At 39.0% G+C, this 24,673-nt stretch overlaps 1 protein-coding gene across 3 annotated transcripts in view; it reads right to left on the bottom strand.

Annotated features, from left to right (window-relative positions):
* Positions 1 to 704: 704 nt before the first annotated feature.
* Positions 705 to 24,673, bottom strand: part of PIK3CG (phosphatidylinositol-4,5-bisphosphate 3-kinase catalytic subunit gamma) — a 43,809-nt gene continuing 19,840 nt past the window's right edge. For all 3 annotated transcript variants that reach the window (XM_023183073.1, XM_023183072.2, XM_023183074.1), the window contains exons 10-11: positions 23,273 to 23,430; positions 705 to 4,435 (exon numbers count right to left, since the gene is read on the bottom strand). In XM_023183073.1, coding sequence (XP_023038841.1) covers positions 4,157 to 4,435; positions 23,273 to 23,430 — 437 coding nt within the window. In that variant the 3' untranslated portion in view covers positions 705 to 4,156. The remainder of the gene's footprint in view (positions 4,436 to 23,272; positions 23,431 to 24,673) is intronic.

Genomic DNA, 24,673 nt, shown 5'->3' with positions numbered 1-24,673 from the left:
GACCACTCTCATAACTTTGCCTTACTGTTATGACCTTATTTGCAAACTATTTCCAAGTAAGGTTACATTTCAGGCACCAGGGTTGAGACTTCAACATATCTTTCTGGGAGACAAAGTTCAACCCACAACAAACATGCACCCATTATGAAGTATCAGCTATTGCTAACATATTATAAACATGGTAAGGACTGGGACTAGGTCAATCTTGCTCCATATTTGAATCCTCAGTATGTAGCACAGTGTCTGGTAGGTAGTGGCCCCTCAGTGATTTTTTTTTTCTTTTGAGACAGGGTCTTGCTCTGTTGCCCAGGCTGGAGTGCAGTGGTGTAATCATGCCTCACTCCAACCTTGACCCTCTGGGCTCAAGCAGTTTGGTGCCTCCTGAGTACCTGGGTAGCTGGGACTACAGGCATGTGCCACTACACCTGGCTAAATTTTGTATTTTTTGTAGAGATAGTGTTTCACCATGTTGTTTCCTAGGCTGGTCTAGAACTCCTGGACTCAAGCAATCCACCCATCGTGGCCTCCCAAAGTGCTGGGATTACAGGTATGAGCTGCCATGCCTGGCCAAGGTGTGTGTTTTATGTTCCCCAGATACCTGTCCTGAAATGAATCTTTGAGAATATGCAGACAAGCACCCAAACTAGAACCAAATTTATTTACCAGAATTATTGGGTTGGATGAAACAGAAAATAAACCAACAGAACACTTAAAAATACAAGTTTATTTTCTTTATATTGTTAAGTCTAATTATCAATTTATTTCAAAATCATGAAAAGCAGAGCCTAGCATACCAAATGCTAGGTCAGGTTTGTTCTGGAAACTTACTTTCTAGATAATTTTTTGGACTTACTTAAAAAATAATTAATTTCCATTAATAGAGCACTAACAGCCTCCAACTTATACTGCAGAATTCCTATATGTAATCTTTTTAAAAAAATTAATCACCTGAAAAAGATATATTTACTACAGTTAAGTTTTTAAGTCAAGAGTTTTCTCTGGGAATTGATATATTTTATCTATAATGTCTCCACTTCCCCATACTTTCATCAAAGTATCACTGAAGCAGTCAAAGGCAGTCCTTTGGGGGTAGGTCTACAACATTTACTTAGGTTTATTTTAGTGAACATGGTTCCAGTCTAAGGGCAATGGGCCACTGTTCTAGGTCCTAATGTACAGCCATAGAGATGAGGTATTTCAATTTGAACAGAAGCAACATTTTGACCCAGGCACTATATTTACCACTCATGCAGACGTAGTAGACCATGTGTGCTAAACTGAACACCAAAGCCATCATTCAGACGCACACAGTGCTGGTCTCATGGACCCATGCAGTCACACAGAGCCTCATGCTCAGAAAGGCACTGTGCTTGGTGTGACAACTGCTGCTACCATCTTGAATTTCTTAATAATTTTTGAGTGACAGGCCTGCGTTTTCATTTTTCACTGGGTTCTGCAAATTATGTCGCCAGTCCTAGATATACATAAAAGTTGCTTTGGCCTGATTCATCTGACTTTTGATCTGTGTTTTCATTTGGCATCGAAGATAGAGTTGTGGGTAGTTCCCAGCAGCAGGATGATTCTAGTTCTAGAACATTTTCAAAGGTATAGAAGTTGTTGGTCATGTAATTCACTGGGAACAGTAAAGGAAGGAAGCCCACAAAGATGATTTTTATTTATATGTAAGATTATAGAGCTGAAATTATCCTCTTTGGAATATGGAAGAATCAAGCCCAACTGTGAGATATATATATATATATATATATATATATATATATATATGTGTGTGTGTGTGTGTGTGTGTATATATTTATATAGGCATAATGAAAGAACTGGTTCATTTGAAGAGGAAATATGTATGCACATGTGCCAATAAGCTAAATATAAATATATTCCTCTCTAATCTTTTTTTCATCATCAAGAAATTATTTCAGCAATTCAAATAAAAAGAAGAATCTGTACAAGGTCTGAGCTTGGCTATTGTTTATCAGAATAGTGAAAACATCCTCTTCTGAATTAGAAAGTACTCTTCCTGCCTTTCCTCAAAAGAGTAGGGGATAGCTGGTCCAGAAGTGCCGCAAGATGTTTATCCTCCATTTACAGACAGGAATAAACATTTCAGTATCGGGCAGGGTCCTCCGTACAGGCGGGTAGAGTGTGATTTTAAAGGACAGACAGGTTGCCAAAGAAGAGGAGTTTTTTTTCTAGATACCTGTGAGATGGGAAAAAGCTCAAAGGGCAAGGAATAAATCATCTAGACCTTCAAAGGCCACGCAGGGCTTCCAGCTTTGGCTGTGAATTAGAACCACCTAAAGAATCTAGAAAAATATTGATGTCTGGGCCTCATCCCACAGTAATTAAATTACAACCTGGGAATGGAGCTCAGGCAAGGGTGTTTTTATTTTTTATGTTTTTTGAGACAGGGTCTCGCTTTGTCATCCAGTCTGGAGTGTAGGGACATGATCATGACTTTCTGCAGTTTCCACCTCTTGGGCTCAGGCAATCCTCCTGCCTCAGACTCCCGAGTACCTGGGACTACCGGCACTCACCACTATACCCAGCTATTTTTTTTTTTGTTTGTTTAAAGAGATGCGGTCTCACTGTGTTGCCCAGGCTGATAAGGGTGTTTTTAAAAAGTGTCCCTGTGGATTTTTCTTTGCAGCCAGGCTTAGGAACCACTGGGCTTTTGCACACATTAAAAAAAAAAAAAAAAAAAAAAAAAAGTCCAAACTACCTCAAAGTCAAACAGGTATCTATTTTTAAAATTAAAAAATTAAGTATATATTTATATCTGATTATGCTTAAACACAGACACTGTTAACATAGAGTTTTTTTCTATGTAATGTATTAACTACAGGTAATTACACAATATTTTATAAATAATTTAATGGTCTCTCTAAGGTTAAACAATACCTCCAATAAATAAGATATTTAAGAGATGAAAATATTTTTAAAGTAAGATATCTCAATTATTTTTAGGAAATCTGAAGGATGTGTCAAAGTTTAAAAGTCCTTTAAATGGGAAATGGATAAGGCAAGTAGTGTTCTTCCTAACTTGGAATAGTTTTAAGATATCAAATATCTTCTTCCATTAAAAAAAGAAGAAACTGTTCAGGTCAAAGTTTAAAATTAAGGCATTTGGAAACTAATTCATATTTTCTAGAATGCCTCCTTTAATAAGACACTTAAAAAAAAACACTAAACATCTTTACAAATAAGTACCTAAGATTCTAATAATTTTTGAGAAATAATTCTTTTTCAACTAATTTTTGAGTTCTAGAGTAAAGGTGTTCTTGAAGATTTCACAAATCTGTAAAGAGTTGTGGGAGCATCGCAACTGATGAAAAAGGGAGGCAGGGAAAAAGGAAGGGAAGAAATGTCAGGCATAAAAGGGACCCTGTAGTTACATCCTGCTGCCATGCAGGAGAAAGCTATACTAATCATACTAGATAACTCACTCTTGTGGACAGAGTTGACACAAAAAGTCTCATCTCTATTTTTTCATATTCATAACCCTGGAACAAGACCAGCAGAGGAAGGTCAAGGCACAGTGGTTCGGATTTCCCCTGTTGTGTTTGTGTGTCTTAGTTGTACGTGATAAAACAATTTAATTGCAAAAGACACTGAAAAGACTAACTCACTTTCCTAGCTTTTAGCACACCACTAACACCTGCAGACACTAAGGAGATGTTTGGAAGCATCATTTAAGGAATGAGACAAAGGTTACAATGATTACATCTTTTTCTTTAAAGAGCTTGAGGAACACAAAGATAACCAAAATTGAGACTAAACCCAGATGAAAATGGATGTCATCAATTATTCCAAAGAATTTCCAGAAGCACTCAATAGTAAGACAGTCAAAATATCAGGGACAATAAGGAAGTCATTAGTCTGTTCAAACTGAGAATATACTCCAAAGCCACAGACAAATGAGAAAAAACAAACCTGCAAATAATCCTAGCACTGGACATTGCTTAACCAAACAACCAGCAATGCCAACATCTTTTCTCCAGGGAAGAGTTCAGGTAGGAAAAGAGCTATACTTCTGAAATGCCAGCTTTCACAATGTGTATTGCATTTGAAATCCAAGTTCGATGATTGCTATGCTAATTTAAACCATAGAACACTAACTTGTTTTTGATTCTAGCCTAAAGTATTAGGCTGAATGTTTTTCTCCTTGTTTGATGCCAAGAACAAGATGTAGAAACCAATTAAACTGCACAGTCCATCCTTTGTCTCTGCACACTTCGATCTGATCAAGAAAATACTTTTTAGCATCCTCCTCATTTTTCCCCACTGTGAGGGCATCCCGGATATATTCAATGTCTTCTTTGCTTGTTAACTGGGGCATTCCGGTCATCAGCATCATGGAGAACAGGATGATCAGTAGGTTTGTGTGATGACGAAGGGCTAGATAAGCCTTAACACAGGTGTCCTGGATAAAGGAGAAGAAAATGCTGTTACTGTTGTTATGGTAACTAACAAGTAGGCTGAAGATTACAGGGATATAGTGAAATGTACATAGCATTACCTGTCCATGTAGAGAAACCATCACAAACAAGGTAGGTCCCTGCCTCTGATGAGAAACTGTTTTTATAATCTCTTAAATACTTTCGTGTAGTTGCGTATATCCAGGGAGTGCTCAAGGAAAACTAATTGATACAGACAAGTTTCATCTTATTTCTTACTCTACCTTTTTAATTCGGTTTCTTTCCCAAGAGATTGAGGGTAGAAATTTCTGTAATTTCTGAAGAGCAATGAGTCAGTTTTGAACATCATACTGGAATCAATAAACTTTATGTAAGTGTAAATAATGTTTGCCAAGAACTAATGAAATCCATAGAACTAATGGAAATGTGTTTGAGATGTAGTTTTCATCTTTATTTTATACTCTGTTCAAGTCTAAGAAAACAGATGAATTAGCTTTTCACTGTCGGATAATCAAAATTGTTACATGAACTTTGAAATTTTAATACAAATTCTGAACACTGAGTGAGAGAGAGGGCTTTAAAAAATGCCATGGCTGATGGCTCCCCAGAAAGCTTTGGAGCAGGTGATACAGGTGAGTTAAGTCTGCTTATTAAGCAACAGGTACGATTATGCCATTTAAATTGTTCCAAAGCACAGAAAAACGCAAGTCTCAATTTTACAACAGGAGAATAATCCAATCTTAATACCATAACTTGACAAAGATAGTACACTAAAGAAAACTAAAGTTAGTGATTATATATATAAATATTTCAAATAATATTGAGTATAATGTTAAAAGATTAATACACCATAGCCAAATAAGGTTTATTCTAAAGCTGAGGGATTAATTCACCATAAGGTACTATATTAACATCTATTTTTGATTTAAAAATATATGATTTCATATGTCATTAAAATATAACAATGTGAAGAATTATTTGAAATTATAAAAATAATTCTAAATAATGAAATACCAGAAAAAGAAGGCTAAAATCAGAAAAGTGGGCTGGGTGCAGTGGCTCACGCCTGTAATCCCAGCACTTTGGGAGGCCAAGGCGGGTGGATCACTTGAGGTCAAGAGTTCAAGGCCAACCTGGCCAACATGGTGAAACCCTGTCTCTACTAAAAATACAAAAAAATTAGCAGGGCGTGGTGGCAAGTGTCTGTAATCCCAGTTACTTGGGAGGCTGAGGCAAGATAATTGCTTGAACCCAGGAGGTAGAGGTTGCAGTGAGCTGAGATCACACCACTGCACTCCAAACTGGGCAACAGAGCAAGACTCTGTCTCTAAATAAATAAATAAAATAAAATCAGAAAAGTGAAGGTAAACTTATTATTTACAAATGACCTAATTGTCTTGTAACACTGAAGGAAAAAAATCAAATATTACTGTAACTAGTTTTTAATAAACTAGCTTTTTATAAAAATTAATAAATAGAATGCTATAAATAGGATCCACAAGTTGGAAAGTAAAATGCAAAAATAGATGCTATAATCAATGGTAACAATAACATGATTCCTAGGACTAACACATAAACATGTAGAACCTATGTTTTTATAATTTTTATAATTTATAATTTTTATACTCTTAAAAAATTATAAAACTTTAATCTCTGAAGAGCAATGAGTCAGTTTTTGAACATCCTTCAGTGATAAGACTGCTTATAATGATATAAATTATTCTTAATCTATAAACATAAAATTTCAATACAAATTCTTATTGGGTGTTTAAACTCAGAGATGGTTTAAAGTTCATCTGAAATAATTAGGGCCTGAGAGAACATTTTGAAAAAGTATAATAATGAAAAGTAGTACTTGCCAAACCAGATATTAAGCCATTTTATAAAACTACATTATTAAAAACAGTGTGAACCAGTATCTATTCTTCTCCCAAAAAGACAAGAAATTTTGTGGAACAGAAGGGAAAGTTCAGAGACATACTTAAATACATAAATATGATATATAATACAGGTGACTTTTCAAATTGGTGGGGAAAAGATCTATTATTTGATAAATGGGACCAGGACAAGTGGTTCATCATTTGGGGGAGAAAATAAAATTCTACTCCATGTGATATACCAAAAATAAATTCCAGATGAATTAAATGTAAAAAGGGAAAATATTTAAATATTCATGGAGTGGGAAGGGACTTTAGGAAGATGACTTCCATGGTGGACTTTATGAGGAAAAGATGGTGAGACTACAGGAACTTAAAACTTTTGAGAGAAAAAAAGCTATACATAATATTAAAAGAGGCTTAATGACAAAAGAAAATGTATTTGCAACATGACAGATCACTCTTTCAACCCCAGCCCCCTAATAGTTCTTAAAAATCAATAAGAAAGAGATAGTTGGCTAGAAATACAGGCCAAAACCAAAAAACTTCACACTGTAAGACATAAAAACGGATAAACCTATGAAAAAATATGCAACCTCATTAATACTCAAAAAAATGTAACTTAAAATGAGATGGAAAATTTACCTACAAACTGGACTTTTTTTTTTTTTAGTCTTTTAAGGACAATACCCAATGTACACGTTTTATAAGCTGATGGTAGCTAGGAATACATATAATGTTACCAGTAGATAATTTGATTAACATGCGTCAAAAGTTTTAAGTGCTTATAAATGTTATATAACTTAATTGTGATGGTTGTTACATGACTGATGCATTTGTCAAAATTCATAGAACTGTACACCTAGAAAGGCTGATTTTACACCTCCAGCAAGCTACAGTTGACCCAAGGAGAGGAGGCCAGTCTGTCTCCTGTGCGTCCCACACATCCCCCACACTGCTTGACAAAAGACAGGAAACCCCTGGCTTGGGCCAATAGCACAGACTCTCCTTCCTGGGCTGATTGCACTGAGCTACTGCTGACCTGCATCTCTCTGGGGTGGAGTCCCCAGGTGACAAGCAGATGACCCTTGGCCACAACCACTACCACAGTCCCTTCCTCTGCTGCCTCCAAGTTGGGGAAGGAACATAAACACTGAGATTACCTGAGAGCTGTAGTGGGCATCCGAGTAGTGCCAAGTCATGATCTGCAGCCAGCACTCAAGGGGGAGAGAAACCCACACTTTCAGAGCATTGAGAGGGAACATGGCTGCAACTGTGAGGTAACCTGGGGGAGCCAAATAACCAAGCAAGAGTCTACCAACTGACCAGTAAGGCTAAGACCTGCTGGATCACACCCCAAAGCTTCAACACCAAAAATACCTCACTAACATACCTCCCTCCGAAATCAGGGACAAGAAGTTAGCTTCAAATAAAGACCCTTCACAAAGCCTCGGCCTGGTGAAAACATCCAGAAAAGAATTCTATTGACTGTACTCAATCTACAACTGTGGTTAAAGGAGCACCCACATGCAAAGATGAGAAAGGACCAACAAAAGAACTCTCGTGACTCAAATGGCCAAATTGTCATATGTCCTGCAAGCAACCACACCAGTTCTCCAACAAGAGTTCTTAACCAGGCTGAACTGGCTGGAATGACAGACACAGAATTCAGAATATGGACAGGAACAAAGATCATCGAGATTCAGGAGGATGGAAAAACCCAATCCAAGGAAAGTAAGAATCACAATAAAGTGATGCAGGAACTGAAGAATGAAATAGCTGGTATAAAAATGAATCTAATGGGTCCGACAGAGCTGAACAACAATATAAGAATTTCACAATGCAATCACAGATATTAATAGCAGAACAAGCCAAGCTGAGAAAAGAATCTCAGAACCTGAAGACTGGTTCTCTGAAATAAGACAGTCAGATGAAAATAACGAAAAGAGAATAAAAAGAAATGAAAAAAAAAAAAAAAAAAAACCACAAAAACAAAAAACCAAACCTCTGAGAAGTATGGGATTATGTAAAAAGTCCAAATCTACAAATCCCTGGCATCCCTGAAATGGAGGAGGATAAAGCAAACAACTTGGAAACACATTTCAGGATATTGTCCATGAAAACTTCCCCAAGCTTGCTAAAGAGGCTGACAGTCAAATTTGGGAAATACAGAGAACTGCAAGATTCTACACAAGAAGATCATCCCCAAGATACATAATCATCAGATTTTCCAAGGTTGAAATGAAGGAAAGAATGTTAAAGGCAGCTAGAGAGAAAGGGCAGGTAATCTACAAGGGAATTCCATCAGGCTAACAGTGGACCTCTCCACTGAAACCCTGCAAGCCAGAAGAGATTTAGGACCTATATTCAACATTCTTAAAGAAAAAATCTTCAGCCAAGAATTTCATATCCAGCCAAACTAAGCTTCCTAAGTGAAGGAAATATAAGATCCTTTTCAGATAAGCAAATGTTGAGGGAATTCATTCCCACCAGACCTGCCTTACAAGAGACCTTGAAAGGAGCACTAAATATAGAAAGGAAAAACTGCTATCAGCTAATACAAAAACATGCTTAAACACACAGACCAGTGTCATTATAAAGCAACCACACAAGCCAACATAATAACCAGCTAAGAGCTGTCAGTGTAATAACCAGTGTCATTGTGCAGGATCAAATCCATACATATCAATACTGACCTTGGATGTAATGGGCTAAATGCCACACTTAAAAGACAGAGTGGCAAGCTGGATAAAAAAGCAAGACCCAATGGTAACGCTGTCTTCAAGAGACCCATCTCATATGTAATGATACTCATAGGCTCAAAATAAAGGGATGGAGGAAAATACACCAAGCAAATGGAAAACAGAAAAAAAGCAGGGGTTTGTCGTAATTTCAGACAAAACAGATTTCAAACTAACAAAGATCAAAAAAGACAAAGAATGGCATTACATAATGGTAATAGGTTCAATTCAACAAGAAGACTTAACTATCCTTAATATATATATAAAGTAGTCTATATATATATATATATATATATATATATATAATCCAAATAAACACAATTAGAAGTGAAGAAGGGTATGTTATTACTGACCCTACAGAAATAAAAACAACCATCAGAAACTACTACAAATATGCACACAAACTAGAAAACCTAGAAGAGATGGATACATTCCTGGACACATACACCCTCCCAAGACTGAGTCAGGAAGAAACTGATTCCCTGAACAGACCAATAATGAGCTCCAAAACTGAAACAGTAATAAACAGCCTATCAACCAAAAAAAGCCCAGGACCTGATCAATTTACAGCTGAATTCTACCAGATGTATAAAGAAGAGCTGGTACCCTTCCTATATAAGCTATTCCAAAAAATTGAGGAGGGACTCCTCCCCAACTCATTCTATGAGACCAGAATCATCTTGATACCAAAACCTGGCAGAGACATAAAAAAAGAAAATTTCAGGCCAATATCCTTGGTGAACATCAATACAAAAATCTTCAACTAAATACTTGCAAACCGAATCCAGCAGCACATCAAAAAGCTAATCCACCATGATCAAGTCGGCTTCATCCCTGGAATGTAAGGTTGGTTCAACATATGCAAATCAACAAATGTGATTCTCACATACAAAGAACTAAAGACAAAAACCACATGATTATTTCCATAGATGCAGAAAAGGCTTTTGATAAAATTCAACACCTTTTCATGTTAAAAACTCTCAATAAACTAGGTATTGAAGGAACATACCTCAAAATAATAAGAGCCATTTATGACAAACCCACAGCCAACATTATACTGAATGGGCAAAAGCTGGAAGCATTCCCCTTGAAAACTGGCACAAGACAAGGAACCCCTCTCTCACCACTTCTATTCAACATTGTATTGGAAGTCCTGGCCAGAGAAATCAGGCAAGAGGAAGAAATAAAGAACATCTAAATAGGAAGAGAGGAAGTCAAACTATCTTCGTTTGCAGATGACATGATTTTATATCTAGAAAATCCCATAGTCTCTGCCTAAAAGCTCCTCCAGCTAATAAACAACTTCAGCAAAGTTGTAGGATCCAAAATCAGTGTACAAAAATCACTAGCATTCCTATACACTAACAATAGCCAAATTGAGAGCCAAATCGGAATGGCAATCCCATTCACAATTGCCACAAAAAGAATAAAATACTTAGGAATACAGCCAACCAGGGAGGTAAAAGATCTCTACAATGAGAATTATAAAACACTGCTCAAAGAAATCAGAGAAGACACAAACAAATGGAAAAACATACCATGCTCATGGATAGAAAGAGTCACTATCATTAAAATGGCTATACTGCCCAAAGGAATTTGATGCTATTCCTATCAAACTACAAATGACATTCTTCACAGAACTAGAAAAAACTATTTTAAAATTCATATAGAACCAAAAAAGAGCCCAAATAGCCAAGGTAATCCTAAGCAAAAAGAACAAATCTGGAGGCATCATGTTACCTGAGTTTAAACTATATTATTACAAGGCTACAGTAACAAAAACAGCATGATAATGGTACAAAAACAGGCACAGAGACCAAAGGAGCAGAACAGAGAGCCCAGAAATAAGGCCACACATCTATGACCATCTAATCTTTGACAAAACTGACAACAGCAACAAGGAAAAGACTCCCTATTTAATAAATAGTGCTGGGATAAACTGGCTAGCCATATGCAGAAGATTGAAGTTGGACCCCTTCCTTATACCACATCAAACATCAACTCAAGATGGATTAAAGACTTACATGTAAAACTCAAAACTATAAAAACCCTGGAAGACAACCTAGGCAATGCCATCCTGGATGTAGGAATGGGCAAAGATTTCACAACAAAGACACCAAAAGCAACTGCAACAAAAGGAAAAATTGACAAGTGGGATCTAATTAAACTTAAGAGCTTCTGCACAGCAAAAGAAATTATCAAGACAATGAACAGACAACCTACTGAATGGGAGAAAATATTTGCAAACTATGCATCTGATAAATGTCTAATATCCAGCATCTATAAAGAACTTAAACAAATTTACAAGAGAAAAACAATCCCATTAAGAAGTAGGCAAATGACTCAAACAGATACTTCTCAAAAGAAGGCATACATGCAGCCAATAAGCATACGAAAAAAGCTTAACATCACTGATCATTAGAGAAATGCAAATCAAAAGCACAATGAGATACCATCTCCCACCACTTAGAATGGCTATATTAAAAAGTCAAAAAATAACAGATGCTGGTGAGGTTGTGGAGAAAAAGGAACACTTATACACTGTTGGTGGGAGCGTAAATTAGTTCAGCCATTGTGGAAAGCAATGTGGCGACTCCTCAAAGAGCTAAAAGCACGACTGCCATTTTGATCCAGCAATCTCATTACTGGGTATATACCCAGAGAAATAGAAATCATTATACCATAAAAACACATGTACAGAAATATTCACTGCAGCACTATTCACAATAGCAAAGACACAGAATCAACCTAAATGCCCACCACTGATAGACTGATTAAAGAAAATGTGGTACATATACACCACGGAATACTATGCAGTCATAAAAAAGAATGAGGTCATGTGTTTTGTGGAACATGGATGGAGCTGGGGGCTATTATCTTTAGCAAACTAACACAGAGACAGAAAACCAAATACTGCATATTCTCCCTTATAAGTGGGAGCTAAATGATAAGAAGTTATGAACCTAAGGAAGGAAACAATAGACACTGGGATCTACTTGAGGGGAGAGAATGAGAGGAGGGAGAGAGGAGCAAAAAAGGTAACTATTGGGTACTGGGCTTAACGCCTGGGTGACGAAATGATGTGTACAACAAAACCCCTGTGATGTGTGTTTACCTATGTAACAAACCTTCACATGTACCCCAAGCCAAAAATAAAAGAAAGGGTGATTTTTACTCTATGTAAAACATGCCTCAATAAACTTGGCTTAAAAAGTATCCAAATCCTTTTACCCAGCAACTTCCATGCTAGGAATCTACCTTTAAAAATACCGAATAATTTTGCAGTGATTTATCTACAAGGATGTTCATTAGAACATGGTTTAATAATGTCCTACAATAGGGGATGAAAAAAAAAGATTCATGAAAAGTACTTAAAATTGCATGTCCTGGAACTACTAGAAAGATACTGTAGAAGGATATTTAATAAACATGTAAAAGTGTTTAAGAAGTAGGTATAAAACAATGCATCCCATTTTAGTAAATTAACACAAAATATTTATATAGAAAAAAGAATATAAATTTATAGGACAAAATACTAATAGTTTTATTTTGCCTTTAGCTGATATTGTCTGTGACATTTGTATGTGGTAGAGTGACTGCAATGATAATTGAGGTCAGGCTTATGTCATTCTGTATGTCAAGGCTGGGCAGAGTACACATCATCCTATGCAATAAAAAAACCCATGGACTATTCTGGCATTTTCTAAGTGAGACAATATACATAAAGTGCCCAGCATGGAGGCTGGCACATAGTGAGGGCTCAATAAACGTCAGTCCTCTCCCTTGCCTACCATCCCCTCTGCATTTCCTCCCTGTTCACCAAGAAGTGGGACACTTGTGTGGGCTGTTGCTGCTGCTGCCCAGCCATCACTTGTCCCCTGGAAGTGTCCCCAGTGTATTAGTGCTCTTGCATTCTTAATGACTCCACTTATGTCCGGAAATTATTTTCTTTTGCTCATCTGTAGGACCCACTGAGGTCTCTCTCATTTCTTCGTAATTACACAGGCTAAGTGCAGACTTCACCCCAGGCAACAGCCTCATTAATTTGCCAACTTGCACAATTTTCACAAGGACATAGATGGGGACGCCTTTTGGTTTTGAATTAGAGTACATTCTGATTTTTAATTATTTTCTATCCTTCTATACATTGGGGGATCCACACAAATCCCCTGCTGTGTGAGCCCACTGTGTGGTCAAACTCTTTTTAATAGAAAATTTTCGAGGAGGGAAATTAACCGAAGGCCAAGTTATTATAAAACCAATCCACTGGTGCTCAGTAAATACTTGTTAAGCAGTGACGCAGGAATTCACCTATCCCTGCTGCACCCAAGGAGAGGAGTTGAAGGAAAGAACTGCCCTGCTTTTTTCGAAGGCTTTCACTCACATAAAGAATTTCTGTTGATTCTAATTTATTCAGATAGTTCTAATTTTCACACACAAGGATCTCTTCTATGAGAAAGAAATTTCTTCCCCAGTTTAACTGCATGTCCCATGCTTGTCAAACACAGTGTCCAGATTCTGACTGGCTGTACGCACTTAGAGACTTGGTGCAGCTTTAATCACCCTCTGCCGAAAGGCAGTGTGTTGTGGTTAACAACACAGATTCACATCAGGCTGAATGAATTCTAATTTTGGCTTTATTACTGGTTAACTATATCACTGGAGAAGTCACTTACCCTCTTTTAAATATAGATTAAGAATAATAAGAATGATACCCATTTCATATTGTTGTGGTGAGATTTAAGTGCTACATAAGTAGTTGGCTATGATTACTAATCAATACCACGAGGAGCTGCATTATTGAATACACACTCTGTTCAATGCTAAGCGGCTCACTGTCCCTCTAGACCACCTGCCCACAAGGTCTCTTAGTAAAGGCCTAGTGGGTGAGGTAGGTTGGAATCAGGGATAAGCCTCACTCCAACCAGTGTCAAAGGGAGGCTGTCATGGTGCTAGCCCACTGAGGTGGGCAGGATGGAAGCCTACAGCAACACTGGCTTCCTGCAGGTGGTTCTCTCACCTTGGGGGGCACAGCTGAGCACCTGCCCTGCCCACTAAGCCCCAGAAGTTTCATTTCTGCCCTTTGGACTCAGCCACAGGGTCTGTGGGAGTGTTCTGATACTACCTTGGCCTAGAGGCCTGTGATTTCAGGGACTATGAGGATGTGGCCTGGGGAGCTCAGGGGAAAACACAGAACACAGAAGTTACTGGCTGTAATTTTCCCTTCTGCCAGGGCTGCCTCTCCTTGACCTCAAACATCTTCATTCTCTCCTTTTCAACTGACTGTTGAAGGATTTGTATTATTGAGAGAAGAGTAAGGGAAAAATCTGACTTCGGGGACTTGGTTTAATGCACTTGTTAATGAGTACAAATGTGGGGAACATTACATTATTATTAATGCCATTAGCTAGAACATTCTCCATTAGTAGCTAATAAATAGATTGAGCCTACGTAGTACATCTGCTCTCAATTTCATTGTTGATTCAAATGCCTTAATTATAGCATCTAGGACTAACAGAAAGAATTGTTGTTACAAAGCTACCGCCCTCAGAAGTCTTGGGAACAAGGGGATTCATTATCATTTCAGGGCCCAAACTTTTACTTGATTTGCTAACTGCCCCAACTATCATTTCACTAAACTGAAAACAAACTACTTTTATATACAGCCTACTAATTTAACCACTGATGAGCTGTGGCTGCTACAGACTGTCTGAGGTCACATGAAATACTTTTCTTAAGATCAAAATCCTCCATTTTCATCTAGAAATGAAGTGGAACCTCCACTGACTTTTCCTAAATGGTAATGTTGCCTCTGTATGCTAGAGGAAGGAGACAATGGATAAAAATCATTTCAGTCAAAGGCAGAGGATTTTATTTTATTTTTTAAATAAAAATCAAGGCATTGGCTAGCCAGTCTCTAGGAATTATTTTGGCAAAACAGAGAAGGTCACTGATTATTAGACCTAATAGTGCATGAGAGCACACTTTCTGGTAAATCCGAAAGAAGAGTGTGTCTGGTACTTGGCCATGCATTTGATGAGTTTGAATTAGGATTCTGATCTATAATTACTTGAAAAATGATTCTCAGACTAGCTCTGTTTACCAGGGGAAGGGCTGTACTGCCGTCTTCTTGAATATTTAGCTAGAAGCACATTAGAAACCTAAATGCTACAATAAGCTATTCTACTTTAGTCAATATTCTGAACAGCGTGCACATAGGGGAGTGTGTGTGTGTGTGTATGTGTGCGCGTGTGTGTGTGATTTATCTTTCAGCCTTGTTCCAAAAAGGATTTAAGGTGGACTATTTGGAGATACAAAAGTCAAAATAACATTAGTTAGAAGTCAGTGAAAAAAAGAAAGGAAACAATCCACAATGGGTTGGGGAAGGAGGCTAATTTAAAACTGTACATCACAAGTCCTATATACAGTCATGTACTGCGTAACAATGTTTTGGTCAACCATGGACTGCATATATCATAGTTGTTTCGTAAGATTATAATTCCATATTTTTACTGTACCTTTTCTGTTCAGATGTGTTTAGATACACAAGTACATAACATTGTGTCACAACTGCCTACAGTATTCAGTAAGTAACATGCTGTAAAGGTTTGAAGCCTGGGAGCAATGGGCTATATTATACAGCCTAGGTGTGTAGTAGATTTGTGTAAGTTAACTCTATGATGTTTGCACAATGATGAAATTGCCTAATGATGCATTTCTCTGTATGTATCCCCATTGTTAAGCAATGCATGACAGTACTTGCTACAGGAAGTCTTCAAATACATCTCTAGCTAAAAGGACACTAATCTGTTACTCTAGTCAATGTTCAGAAAATTTAAAAGAAAACATCTCTATTTAGGAGAAGCACAGCGTTTCTAGAAACTAAGACCGACAGAAATTTCACCAGAAGATCTTTATAGAGAGAGCATGTTTTGTAATATGCTAAACAATGTCCTTGACAATATTCTATGTTAGACAAAATGTTCTAAAAGAAACTAAATTTGAGAGAATGATGTCAGTTAAAAGGTTATTATCTTTCCAGTTTTGGACTTGTATCTTTTCCAGAATAGTAATTTAAATTTGACAAGCTTAATAAAGTCCTAAGTTTGACAACCCCCACAAGTCTGCATATGGGGAAGATACCACACCAACATATTCAAACTCCTACAAATGGCTGATATCAGACCCTTCTTTGAGAATATGTTCCAATACATAACATGGAGAGATAGTGAGTACTGAAAGTCTTCATAATGAGACAGAGGAGGCTGAGCCTGGCCTAGTCAGTGGGTTGGGGTGCAGATCCCAATATGGAATCCTTTATCAGCTCAGTATGTTATGGGTGACAGATAAACTGGTCATCTCCCGCTTGACCTATAATAGACCTTAATTATGGTTATTTGTGATTAATCGAATGAGCTCCAAATTGCTTCTTTGCTTTGTTCTCTCCTCCATCCCTTTAATCCAGCCTATGTACTGCTTCAAGTTGGACCCAAATTTCCTTTTTTGACTCAAATTCTACTACACAATTCCAGAAATACCTACTTTCTATCCACACCAGGTAAATATACTTCTTGTTCCTAAATACTGATTGTGTGTACTTTTCTAACTTCATGCACTTGCTTGTGCTGTTCTTTCTGTCTGGATGTTCCCTCCCTTCCCTGTATCTGCCTGGAAAAATGAAACTGAATTCATTCCTTAAGGCCTGAGAAAAACACATGCTTCTCTGAATAGCCCTTTTCTATCCTCTAGGGCAGGATTAATTGCTCCCTCTGCAAACCACTGTGGACACTGTTAGCACAAAGTATTCCTTGGCACAAAGTTGTGTAAGTAGCTCTCTTGCCATGTTCTGGGGCCATGCTCTGTTGTCTCACCTGTGCCCAGTGCAGTGTCTGACACACTACAGATAATCTGCATATATATGATGGGTGAATGCTTAATGTACAGAAGCTAAGTTCAATATTGGACATAATTCACTACTTTAAAATCAGGATGCATTAGGGAACGATCGTATTTGAAAGGGACCAAACTGGGAAAATATCTTGCCTTGCCAAAGGCGGTACCTGACCCTTCTTTATGCCTCGCACAGTGCCTAAAATGTAGTATGTATTTAGTCAGTGTGCGTTGAATTAGTGTCTTACTTTGGATATGGTGAATAAGGCCTGGTAACTACAACAGGCTAGAGCAGGAGGCGGAGAAAATCCAGCCTAGCAGGTTACAGGTGTAGACAAGGATGAGGGCTACCACACAAAGGAAGGGGAGGTAGAGAATAGTGACCAGAAATGATGCTGAGGTGGCTGCAGTCCTCGGAAGAATGTCAGATCACAAGGTCTCTGTGGTCCCTGTGGCTGGGCTTGGGAGAATACTCGAGTCTCCAGCAAGAAAAATGACAGAAGGGATTAGGGCCCTAGTTCTAGCAGCTGGGTAACACACAGAGGCACCTCTGGTGGAGAAACTGAAACAGAAGCAATTAAAACAATGTGGGAACCAAGAGTAGAGCTCGACCACAGAAGAGATGGACTGTGGTTGAATAAAGGTTCTTAAACACCTCCTGAGTCAGGACCCTGCATAGAGACTGGGCATGTGGCTAAGCCTCTAGGTTGGAGGCTTGGATATACCCTGGCATGGGGATAAGACTGCGGAACTGGAAACAGGGCAGGCCTGATGAAACTGGCAAGAAAATTTCCACAGTCATCCTAGATTAAAATAACACAATGAATGGGCTCCAGACTTTTCTCCTATAAAATGCTTCTTAAGAGTGACATCTAGGGGCAAGTGCCTTTTAAAGACACTCCTCAAACGACCTGCTTTGCATAGATTTGTCTGTGGATGTGTTATTTGGCTCCCCTGATGACTTCAGATTTGCTTGGTGGCTACTGTGTGCACAACATTCCAAAATGCTTGTTTATAAAAGAACAAGTTGTTCCTGCCCTTTAACCACTGTCCTGTATTGAATGTACACTATGTGCATATATTCCATGTTCTGTTCTCTTGGCAAAAGGTACAGCTCTGACTGGAAAGGAATATGTAAGATTTATGTCAATAAGGAAATCTCTACAAAAATGTGAATATGTACCATATTACGCTCACATATTTGTATTATTTAATGAAACATTAGATTTCACAGTTGGATTTAGTCCCTCATCTAAAGTACGCTTGTTTAACCTGCCTCCTGAAGGCTTATTACCTTCCACGTGATGGTGGTCTGTCAATCTGGGCCTGAGTTACTGTGAAACTCACAGAATACAATGTATGATATGGAAGGAAGACACCCCAGAGGTCATCCAGTTTTATCTAGCTCCTCCCCTATGAGGTGCTGTCCCTCCACTACTCCACTCAGCAAACACCTACCGAGTGCTTACTGTGGCTCAGCCCCTTATGAGGGACACAGGACACATGTGGCCCTGCTGCACAGAGCTCACAGCTGGGAGAGGGAAAGACCAAAAGCAAATCAGTACAACTAACTGTATTTTGTGATATATGCAATGAAGGACCTGGCAGGGGACTGTGGCAAAGGGTAACAGGAGGGAACCTGATTTAGAACACTGCTCTGCAGAATGACATTTATGCTGATACCACAGGGTAGCATAGAGCATTCTGGGAAGAAGGCAGTGGGTAGCTGGGATGGGGGAAGATGTGGAGGAAGGCCACAGTGATAAGGGAGCAGATGAGCGGAACAGTGTGGTGTAAGGCTGGAGGGGCAGGGGCTTCCTCACACAGGGCCTAGTAGGCCAAGCCTGGATATTTAGATTTTATTCAAAATGACAAAGTACCATCTCATGGATGTTAATCAGCCTTACTCAGTTTGGAGAGACGAACATAGCTATTTCTTTAGTTTTTAAGCAAATTCTGATTAATTTATAATTTTCTAAAAAGACTAAACAGTTAATTGAATGAAAGAGAAACTTTAACATGTTGACAGTATTATCTTTGGAAAGCAGGATAATGGATTTTTATATCTTTTGGTATTTTCAATATTTTGCTGGCTCTTGATTTTAATAAACAACATTTACTAGTTTAAAAATTTTAAAGAACAACACATTCGGGGCCGGGCGATGTGGCTCACGCCTGTAATCCCAGCACTTTGGGAGGCTGAGGCGGGCGGATCATGAGGTCAGGAGATTGAGACCATCCTGGCTAACACAGTGAAACCCCGTCTCTACTAAAAATACAAAACATTAGCCGCACATGGTGGCAGGCGCCTGTAGTCCCAGCTACTCAGGAGGCTGAGGCAGGAGAATGGCGTGAACCCAGGAGGCGGAGCTTGCAGTGAGCCCAGATTGTGCCACTGCATTCCAGCCTGGGCAACAAAGCGAGACTCCGTCTCAAAACAGCAACAACACCACCACCACCACAAAACAACACATTCTGACATTTAAAAAACTTAGAAGCCAAATTTCATTTGCCAATGATATAAATATATTTGCGTATTATATATATTCTATAACTGTTCAGTGAAATTTAAAATAACGTGGTCTAGAATAAATTACCAATGAGTAAAAGCACTGTTTTCTTTTTCATTCCTCCCATAAGGGAGATTTTTCTGTGGAGAATTTATCGACATCATCATCATTGAAATGTTTTGTTTAGCACCTGTGTGTAGGATGCTGCTCCAAAGGCCAACAGATACTCCTGGGTTCAAATGCTGGGCCTTGGTTTTGTGTTTCTCTATCTAATTATAGCTTGTTCCTGAACTCTCCCCTATTCTAGAAGTAACTGTGGCTATGGTCCTAGGCTAAAGTAGCTCCCTTGGGAAGCAGAGAGGAGGGATGCAGTAGAGCTTCTTTCAGCTCCTCTTACTTCCATGCTCAAGCCACTAGTTAGGTATGTTTTTCTTTTTCTTTGTGGACCAGGCTCACCTCACCCTCAACAAAAAAGTGGGTCAATTTTTCTCCACTGTTCCTAACACGTTATTCAAATATGCAGCATGTATTAGTTAACCTTATCAATTCAAAATAAGCAATTCACTGGAAATGAGGACGTCTTTAATTCAAAATGCAAATGTATACAACATTTCCCAGCTTCCCTAAAAGTGGCAGCCTTTATTATACAAGATTCTGAGACACTATTTGGAGGGTTTAGAGATGTGGTCCCTGATCCTGAAGAACTTCAATTCTAAAAGAAAACATAAAACCAAGAAACAGAAAATCTTTCTGGAAGGCTTAGCAGTATGTAAAAGAAAAAAAAAAATTACCACAAGGTCAGAGTCAAATGATGAAAAAATCTGCTGCCCATCGTTGTCATGCTGTAAACTTTGGAAATTCTGCATATATGTAATCTAAAGCTGTGGTATTCGGGTTTTTTTCCTGTTGTGAAGTGTGAGGGAACACAGGGAGAGGGTGAGCAGAGACGGGGTGGGGAAGGGGGAAGCAGAGCAGGTTGAGTGGGAACTCCATTTACTCTTTAAGCAGAGCATGCTACCTTGTTTTATATATTACCTGAGATCTCATTTCAAAAATGGTTTCTCAAAAGTTTTCAAAGTTTGAAGACACACCGTGATGACTACAACAATGGTGGCTGGCGTTTATTGATTCTCTGCTGTGATCTAGGTACTGGGCTAAGCATTCTGAATATTTCATTTAAGTAATCCCAAAAAAACCACAGCAAGTAGGTCTTACTATTCCCACTTTACAGACGAAGAGGTTGATGTTATGACAGGATGAATAATCATCATAGATGTGGTTATTAAGTAGCAGGTCCAGCATTCAAACTCAAGTTTCTCCACTACAAAGCCCATCCTTTTAACCACCATGTTAAGCCGTATGTGTGCTTAAGGCTCAACGTGTACAGATTCACAGGCGTTTAACGTGTATGCTTAACATGTATGTTTAACAGTACTCCCAAACACGGATACCACACAAGTACAACAAACGTACAAAAGTGTGTTTTTAGTGGAGCACACTGCCTAAACGTTGCTTTAGTAAAAAAGGTATGTGACTTGAGAAACAAGCTTTGGTCACTAAGGATGGAGAAATACTCCAGACTGAGAGGACAGGCTGCACAAAGCCTCACTGCAAAGGTTTGTTGCTTTGGGTAGAAGAGGCTGATGGGGGAAGCAACCTCTCCGTGGCCTCCCTATACTGCAAATCTTTTTGTGAAAGAATATTTTGAAACTTAAAAACAGTAACAACCGAAGAAAGAGAAGTACTGCTGGGATATGACAGGGTGACATGGGCACCAGGGGGTCTATGGGAATGTTATCAGCAACAGGACAAATGTGCAGTCATTCTAGGAAAAATTACTGGCTAAAAGGAAGAGAACATATATACAAAAAGAAGGAGAGCCCGCTGGGCACGGTAGCTCATGCCTATAATCCCAGCACTTTGGGAGGCCAAGGTGGGCAGATCACAAGGTCAAGAGATTGAGACCATCCTGGCCAATATGGTGAAACCCTGTCTCTAGTAAAAATACAAAAATTAGCCAGGCATAGTGGTGCACACCTGTAGTTTCAGCTACTCGGGAGGCTGAGGCAGGAGAATTGCTTGAACCTGGGAGGTAGAGGCTGCAGTGAACTGAGATTGCACCAGTGCACTATAGCCTGGGTGACAGGCAGGATGCTGTCTAAAAAAAAAAAAAAAAAAAAAAAAAAAAATGGAGAGCCTGTCAATGAGGCCAGATTCCTTGTGCACGTCTGATTCTTTAAGTTGCAGTTTATTGCTGCTCTGTTTGTCCGAAGCTAGTTGGATGAACCCCGCTGAGAGGAGAGAAGAAATGAGTGTTTTCCCCGCTTTGAATGGTGAAATTCTTCCAGGGTTTTTTTTGGAACCATTTCTCTGTTCCAGGAAGTTGTCAAAACATGTGATTTTTAACTTTAAAGAAAAACAGGACTGAAATGTGTCAAGTCCCTGGAAATAGTCTGAAACTCAATTGAGTTTATGCAGAAAAACACACACTAAAAATCACAAGACCATCTGGCCACAGAGATCTCAGTTTCTCTGACAACACCACTGGAACTGTGGGAGGGTAAGTCTTGTAATCACCATATTGAAAATCAGTCAGGAGAACAAACAAGAACAGACAGGTTTCAAAACAATGTATCCTAGTTCCTGTTCTATTGAACTTTAAGGGTCATGTCGTCTCCCAAGGGTAACCCTGGACTCAAGAAGAGACTCAAGGAAAAGAGAACTAGTCTGAGATGTGAAATGCAAAGCACATCATGTTTCAGATGCACTAAGGGAGGTGGCTATTTAAAGGGCACCCAAGGCAAATGTACATATAAAGTAATTATTCTTTGTCTTTATTTTGTGTTTGTATTGCTATAACGTAGATATATTACAGTAGTAGTTACAACTCTTATGAATTATGTTCATTAACAGGTATTAATTTTGCCAGTGTTTAATTCTCTTGGGTATTTGAAGTATTTGATAGTCAAAACTGGATACACACCAGGAAGGAATGGAAAGCAGGTAGAATGTACACCAAGCTTGTCCAACCCAAATGCAGCCCAGGATGGCTTTTAATGTGCCCCAACACAAATCTGTAAACTTTCTTAAAACATTGTGAGGCTTTTTCTGTAATTTTTTTTTTAGTTCATCAGCTATCTAGTGTATTTTACGTGTGGCCCAAGACAATTCTTCCAATGTGGCCCAGGGAAGCCAAAAGATTGGACTCCCTTGATCTACACACTCCCAGGGAGATGGGCAGACTTATGCAGGAGCTTGTTTACAGGTGAGCAGGAAAAGCTAGAAGTCTTAGCAGAACCTGTAGTCAAACCGACAGATTTCAAATGAAATACTGGATACTCTGCCTTAAAAAAATGAGATAAGCGCAGGTGGCGCATCAAGAATTCACCTGTAGCAAAAACCAAGAGAAGCTCACAACCTTTTGTGAGTTCTGAAAAATACGTGTAAAATTTGAGTCTTCTAGCTAAGGTCTTTAATAGACAAATATCTAGTGGCTAACCTGCTCAGCAGACACCCTTCCTGAAAGTCCTCTTTAGTGCCAGCGTCATCTTGATGTTCCACATTTTCCCATCTCACTGCTTATGAAATATTTCTACTTCTGTTTGGTTTTAGGTGGGAGGATTACTGAGAAGTGTCATTTTGCACTTGGGGAAGGAATGAATGGAAGTGACAGGGAGGAGGTAGGGTTGGCCATGCCAGAAGAGGGTAGGGGTGGAGGCTGGACTGGCCTCCAAGCTGAGTGAGAGGTAAGGGCTGTGGCGTGCTGCAGGTACCATCTGCTTGGGTGCTATTCTCAGCAGGCGATGAAGAAGGAGGTGACTTACCTGAAATTTCTGGAAGTGTGGGCTTGTCTTCTTTCCAGAAGTTCCCATGACGAAGAGGAAGTCAGGGGTTAGCACAAATGGCACTCTCTCTTTATTAATGCCCAGGAAACTTTTGTAATTCCCAAGAATGTGCCCGAAGTCAATATGAAATAGGTTTCCTTAAGAGAAGAAAGTATCTGACATCATTACAGTGACACAGCACTTTGTTCCTTAAAATATTTCTTTGAGTTGCCTAAAAATGAGCTATCTTGTGATGAAAGTATTTTTTACAATGTTTGTCAGCTTGTGATATTTTTCGTCTTAGCAGGTGTGTGAAAGTCGTAGCCACAAAACATTCTTTGAACCAAGTATGTTTTTGATATCCTTCTGGTGTTCTTCAGATGACAGCCAGATGCCACTATAAAATTCTCATCTCAAAATTATTCTCAGAAACATAAATCAAACTCTCTGGCCAGTATGTCATCATTATCCCTAAGACTCTCTTATGCTCTTTACATAACTCGGGATAGACTGATGTTTCACTCTGCTTGGGGGCAGGGATATTCGCCTTTTCCTTTTGAATAGCCATCTATGGCCATACCATCCTGAATGTATTTAAGCGTGTCCGATCTTGGAAACTTGGGCAGCATGATAGAAGCAAATCATGTTGAGTCTCCTTTGGGTCAATTTCTACCTCTACTACTATCACCACCACAATCAACATCATCTTATTTGTTTAGCCCTTTATCATTTCTATTGCCATAAATACATTATCTCTTTTAATTCTCAAAGGAAGTAAGCAATCTATCCCCATGTGATGCTTTTCCCAGACTCTACTCTTACAATGGTCCAAATTCATAGAGAAAAATCTCATGCTTTGGTGGCCACTACTGACTGTTGTCAGAGTGGACAGTGAACCACTAAAGTCTAGTGGGTTAGGGAGATTTAAGGTTATCTATGAGTTCTTTCTGTTGCTTCTCTGCAACATCTGTCACTGGTGATCACTTCCACCTTCACCAGCTTCTGGGATATGACCCTCTCCTAGTTTCCCAGCTGTTGCTCTAACTTTGTCTTCTTAAGACTCATTTCCTGCCTCTTCCTCCTTCACTCACACCTCAGTCCTCAAGTGAGGTGGTCTCTTTAGAGCAGGGGTCCCCAGCCCCTGGGCCATGGACTGGTCCATGTCTGTTAGGAACTGGGCCACAGAGCAGGAGGTGAGCGATGGGCAAGTGAGCAATTTCATGTGTATTTACAGCTGCTCCCCAACACCTGAATTAGTGCCTGAGCTCCACCTCCTGTCAGATGAGTGGTAGCATTAGATTCTCACAGGAATGCAAACCCTATTGTGAGCTGTGCATGAGAGAGATCTAGACTGTGTGCCCCTTATGAGAATCTAATGCCTGATGATCTGAGGTGGAGCTG

This window comes from Piliocolobus tephrosceles, chromosome 8, assembly GCF_002776525.5.
Source record: "Piliocolobus tephrosceles isolate RC106 chromosome 8, ASM277652v3, whole genome shotgun sequence".
In the NCBI taxonomy this organism is placed as follows: domain Eukaryota; kingdom Metazoa; phylum Chordata; class Mammalia; order Primates; family Cercopithecidae; genus Piliocolobus; species Piliocolobus tephrosceles.
This window is presented reverse-complemented; position numbering and strand designations above follow the sequence as displayed.